This window comes from Haliaeetus leucocephalus, unplaced genomic scaffold (genome assembly GCF_000737465.1).
Source record: "Haliaeetus leucocephalus isolate CR32 unplaced genomic scaffold, Haliaeetus_leucocephalus-4.0 Scaffold173, whole genome shotgun sequence".
Classification (NCBI taxonomy): Eukaryota; Metazoa; Chordata; class Aves; order Accipitriformes; family Accipitridae; genus Haliaeetus; species Haliaeetus leucocephalus.
In genome coordinates, this window is record NW_010972609.1 from 3,334,661 (window position 1) to 3,340,660 (window position 6,000).

The 6,000-nt window shown below is 35.2% G+C and overlaps 1 protein-coding gene across 1 annotated transcript in view; it reads left to right on the forward strand.

Annotated features, from left to right (window-relative positions):
- The window catches only part of SLC17A6 (solute carrier family 17 (vesicular glutamate transporter), member 6), a 33,446-nt gene extending 28,372 nt beyond the window's left edge, over positions 1-5,074 (forward strand). The window contains exons 9-12 of the mRNA XM_010563713.1: positions 94-226; positions 923-1,033; positions 2,466-2,593; positions 2,955-5,074. Of these exons, the coding sequence (XP_010562015.1) occupies positions 94-226; positions 923-1,033; positions 2,466-2,593; positions 2,955-3,287 (705 nt within the window). The 3' untranslated portion in view covers positions 3,288-5,074. The remainder of the gene's footprint in view (positions 1-93; positions 227-922; positions 1,034-2,465; positions 2,594-2,954) is intronic.
- The last annotated feature ends 926 nt before the right edge of the window (positions 5,075-6,000 follow it).

A 6,000-nucleotide genomic window follows, 5' to 3' on the forward strand; every position in this document is an offset into this window, starting at 1 on the left:
AGAAACAATTAATTAGTTGTTGAATGCTTCAGAAAATGAAGAATCAATATTTTCTTATTGTTTATACTCTGCTAATTCTAATGTTTATCTTAGGTGGGTATCTTGTCTGCTGTGCCACATTTAGTGATGACAATTATTGTTCCTATTGGGGGACAAATTGCAGACTTTTTAAGAAGCAGGCAGATTCTTTCCACCACTACTGTGAGAAAGATAATGAACTGTGGAGGTAAGTCCTCCTTTTCTATTAAAAAGCTTCTTGTACAGATTCAATGTCCATATAGTACACTGTATACAGTAAACAAACAAACTGCATGGTTTTATGTACTTATGAGGCAATACATTGTACATTTTTTGTGTATTACAGATGTGGTTACTAAATAAAAGTAAACACAGTAGTTCCTGTTCCCAGTTTCAACATAGATGTTTGGTATTTGAAAAAGCATTTTGACTGTTAAAGAAACAGATGAGCTTTGGGGGGGTAATTTGCCTATCCTTAGCTACTTACTGAATCTTAGCTCCTCATCTAAACACCCTCTGCACTAAGAGAGCCCAAACAACTACCTGAGATTACATATCTGACTTCTGAGCTGAATCCTGGCTGTGATAAGGGCTTCAAAATTCATAAGCGAGCTAAGTGTATATTCCCATTAGGGTTGGCTGGAATGACCCAACCAAATCACAAGTATTTCTTTTCATCTTAAAACTGACAGGGAGTAACAGTAAATTAGCATACAAAGAATAAAATAAGGATTATTTGAGGCAGCAAGAACATGTGGTTTTTAAGGATGAAAGAAATATCTGATTGTATTCCACTCTGAGGTAATGTTTTGCCTCTTCCTATGAAATATCACCATATCCTAAGGTGTGCAATATTTGAGAGGAAATTAAATCTGATGCCTGGTTTTGTTTATGATTTCCCCAGGTTTTGGTATGGAAGCAACTCTTCTTCTCGTGGTGGGATATTCTCACAGTAAAGGAGTGGCTATTTCATTCTTAGTGCTTGCTGTAGGCTTTAGTGGATTCGCCATATCTGGTAAGATTATATTACCATCATTAGTAGATTATTTTCTCTTAAGAGATAGAACACCTCATTTGGTTTTTATTCATTGATAGTGATTTAAGCAAACCTCAGAATTCCAAATGACATTATTTATGATCATTACAAAGGAAAGTACAATCAATACATCTTTTATATTTGATTATTTTTGTTCAAATACTTCAATCTTTTCCATATTCATTGCAGCAGATTAGACTTTCTTTGCAGTGAGGTGCTAATGTACGCCGTAGATTTTTCTTGAAATCAAATGTATGACACAAATGGACTGGCATTATACAATGATACCTAAATGTACATGTCTTTGTTTAAATATAGGCCCTTTACTATTTTTCTCCACTGTATATTAATTAATGCTTTGTTGGTGTTGCATTATTTTATTACTTTGGGGCCTAATTACTAGCAATTTTTTTCTGATTTAAAATTCAGCTCTTCCCCTTTCCTGCTGATATATCACCCCTTTGCCTCTGTCTTTCCCAAACACAAGTCACCTGGCTTTCCCTTGTTTTCCCACTGTGATCTAAGTATCCTCTCCCATGCTGGTTCCTTATGTCTAAAACAGGCTCTCTTTTCTTTTGTGCCAAATATCTAAACTCTCCGTAATCAAATCTGTCCTCAGTCCCATGTATTCTGCAAGGTATCATGCCTGTTTTGTACAACTTGAAAAGTGTACTGCACTTTCTTTAACAGTTATGCGTATCCTACTGCCTGCCTTTCCCCTTTTATTGCATTTCTGTATCCAAAGATTCGGTTTCTGTTTTCACTTACATGCTTATTTTGGGGACAATGAGTTCTGTCACTTCAGAGAAGCATGGTTTTTTCCTAAGATTATTTAAATAATTACTGCATAAATTTCAACAAAATTAAGCTGCTGGAAATGCAAGAGAACAAACAAGTTTTTATAAAAATAATTAATAAATCATTTATAGATACTGTCCTTTTACTCCCTTCATTTTACCACTCAAGAACAGAAGGGAACTCCCTTCTGCTGGTCTGTGTAACAGAAAGAAAAATGTGGGCAATAGGAAAGTGGTACAAGCCGGAAGAAGAAATGACATGTTATTTACAGCATGAAATGGTCATGAATGATGCTGCAAAATATGAACTTTCTCCCTGCCTAAGTATATTCTGTGTTCTCTACTCCACACAGCCACTACTGGGATTTTTTTAAAAACAGCAATTTTGGGAAGAAAATGCATTTGGTATCCTTTTATAATATATTTTTTTAAAAAAATGAAACCCTAGAGTCTCTCTAGGAATATTTAACCATTATAAGCCTTTTAGAGAAAAAGAAATGCAATTAAACAGCCCAAATATGTCACAGTAAAATTGTCAAGTGATAGCATTACTTTTCAGAACTGAAGTAATGCTCTGCTTTTCGTATGGATGTTTGTTGACCTTTGTATTCCAGGATTCAATGTCAACCATTTAGACATTGCCCCGAGGTATGCCAGCATCTTAATGGGGATTTCTAATGGAGTCGGGACCTTGTCTGGAATGGTTTGCCCTATAATTGTCGGAGCAATGACAAAGAACAAGGTAAATGGCAATACAGTTTTCAGATCTTCCAGTTTAATACTACTGGTTTCAAGAAAAAGACCTTTCCATAGTACAACTTGCCATGTTATCCATATTAGAGTCTGGGACCCCCAGGGGACAGCATCTAGGAACTTGCAAATTTGAAGTGTGCTTCGGTATGTGCTCACCAGGTCAATGCTTTTGCAGTCTAATGAATAGTGATTTTTCAAAGAAAGATGGATATAAATAACTGGAAACTGGATACTTAAATGTTTTAGGTGTGCTGCCCACCACAGCCTCAATCCCTAATTTAAATCTTTCAGCTCAGAAGAGTCAGATAAGTCTATGCACTAGTCTGATTTAGCAAATTTCTTCTTTACAGACACGTGAAGAGTGGCAGTATGTCTTCCTCATTGCTGCTTTAGTTCATTATGGAGGTGTTATCTTCTATGGCATATTTGCTTCAGGAGAGAAACAACCCTGGGCAGACCCTGAACAGACAAGTGAAGAGAAATGTGGCTTTATTCATGAAGATGAACTTGCTGAAGAGACAGGGGACATTACTCAGAATTATGTAAATTATGGTACCACCAAGTCTTATGGTGCTACAACCCAGGTCAACGGTGGTTGGCCTAATGGTTGGGAGAAAAAAGAGGAATTTGTACAAGAGGAAGTACAAGACTCATACAACTACAAGGAAGGAGATTATTCATAACAAACCTAAATATTGGGTATATTTTGTAGTGTTTGTGATTAAATTCATTGTGATTGTTTGCACACAGAAATAAAATGTGGTATAAACATGTAAACACATATCAAACAGGAAGGTCTTACTGTAAAAAAAATACATCAAAGTGCAATCTGTATGAGTTGTGACATGTCATCACTTTCATTAGGTTATATTTGTTCTATAAACATTAGAGTTTTAAGGGTTTACTGGTCAAAACTATAGAGGCAATTAGATACTTAAGGTATACAAGAGCTAAAACTCATAACTAAGGATTAAAGCACAACTAAGCAACCAAGTTGGCACATCTAATGCTCTTTTTAGAAAGCCAAAATTACTTGATCATTAAAAATGCACTTATATATTTGTTACACTGTATTGAAAGAGATTGTGTTAAATACACACGTTTACTCAGTGCAATGTAGGAATTGTGTGTTTAGTCTAAGACAAGAGCTTTCTTAAAGGAGAAAGGTTGAGTCCTGGGCATTTACAGAGGATTGATCCAGTTCCTTTAATGGCAATTGTATCAAGCCTAAAGAACAAATAGGGCATATTGTATGTTTATCGTGATTACATGCTGCAGGCTACTCTGTGATGAATAAAGGAATTATTTAGGAGTTTTATACTGAATATTTGGGCACAAATTCTTATTTCTATTCTTTACAGAATCTTATGAAATTATAGGCATTGTCATGTTCTTCCCTGCATTTATCAACTAATATAAAAACAATATATAATGCTGTCTGACTTTTCATGCAGACTGTCAAATCCCTTTATCCAAAACCAAGCTTTGTTATTCTGTTCTTTGCAGTATATTCCAACTTTGTACTGGTGTCTTTAGAGAGAAAAAACCAATATAACCTAGAAGAAGATATAGTCTTTTACAAAATTCCAAAGAGAAATTTACTATGAGCAAGTAGCCCTATGAAAAAGGATGTATTTGTTTTGCAGAATATTTTGAAGCCAATAGAAGAAACAGAGAATAATTTAACCCTTATTCTTCCCTTAATAGCTTTCATATTTTTACACATCGTGCCACAGTTGTATACATAGATATAAGTTTATTGAAGATACTGTAATTATAGAAAATGTTGCTATTTTAGAAATCCCTGAAATAAAAAATGTATTTGTCTTTCGGTTAAACCTAATAATAATGGACACTGAATATGAGTAACATATAAACTCACAATAAACCAAAGTGGTAAATAACTAGTGTTGGGTTGAAAGAAGCCAACAAGCATCACGCTTGACTTTTTAGCATAACTCAACAGTGACTGCAACATTAGTGTACCAAGCAATAAGTGCAATGCATTATGAAGTGCATAATCTTCTAGACTATATATTAACCTTCATTTAGCTTGTTGTATATATTTGGGGTTGTTGGGATTAAACCAAACTGAACCAACTGAATTTAGCAACACCAGACCACTTCTTAATACTCTAAAATGACAACAATGATCCATTTCTTAATTCAATCAAATGATTATTATTGTATGTAATAATCCATTCTGGATTCTTGGTCTGTTCATTGTATCGTGCTAGTGATTGGAAACCCTGCTACCGCAATATACAACTTGAGGATTGTTTCTTCTCCTTTTTTTTAATGCAAATCATACCTTGACCTTAAGAAAAAAGTATTTTGCTTTGTGCCTCAAAGTGATGTAAAATGTGACCATAGCTTTTGCTGTGTTTAATGAAAAAGATGTGGACTGTGTCACTTTTGTTGCTGCAAAAAGTGTTAATAAAATGCTCTATTTATCCTTTTATATAAAAAAGGACCATTGCAGTTTCTTGTAATTTTTTTTAGATGCGCTTTAATATAGAGGACTAAAATTATAGTCACTGCAGAACAAATCCTGCTATCGATACAGAGATAACACTTTATGTCCTATCTGGGAGCTATGCTGAATACCCAGCGTCCTGCATTGTCTACTCTCGCCTCTGACCATGCAGAGGTGTGTGGTGGGAGAGGCACCTAACTCCAGATTGTTGTTCCTCCTCTCATAAGGATGGTTGGAGTAGGTGTGGAAAAGAAAGGAACAGGAGGACCAGTGTGCCAGCCAATGAAGCGAAACTGGGAAAGACAAGCTAATCTATGTTAGCTAAAGAGCTGGCGTGGATCAGCATCCTCTAAAGAAAATAAAAAGCATCACAGACTGCTGTTCTTGGGATTTTCTCCCTTTCTTCCTCCTGGAACAAGACTCCTTAGCCAAAACATAATGTTACTTTCCCTCCATCTTTAGACAGGCCCTACAGGAATCAGTAAATTCAAGAAATCCTCTATTAAAAGTAAGTCTTTTTTTAATAAAATTTTTACTTTTCAGTAATTTTCTTGCACCAAGCAGAAGAATGTAGAAACATCAAACTGAACAGAAGGCTGCAAAACACTAGACAGAACAGTAATGTGCTCAGCGTTTCTCACCAATAGGCTAGTTGTCATGAGATGCTGAGTCAGGTAACACACAAAGTTACTGCTAATTGTTTTGATGGACTCGTGTGATGTTGCCATGGAAACTTCCTGAAAGATTCAAAAGTGGGATAAATAGGGGCTGTAAAAGTGCTGTTGCATTTCTCATGGCAAGTGGACAGCTCAGAAAATGAAAACTAATTAACAAAATTAAAATAAATTCTTCCTAGTTTTCCATCTAATCTTACAGGTTATCTATCTTTTGGAATTTTTTCAATAATTTCCTCTCTTTAA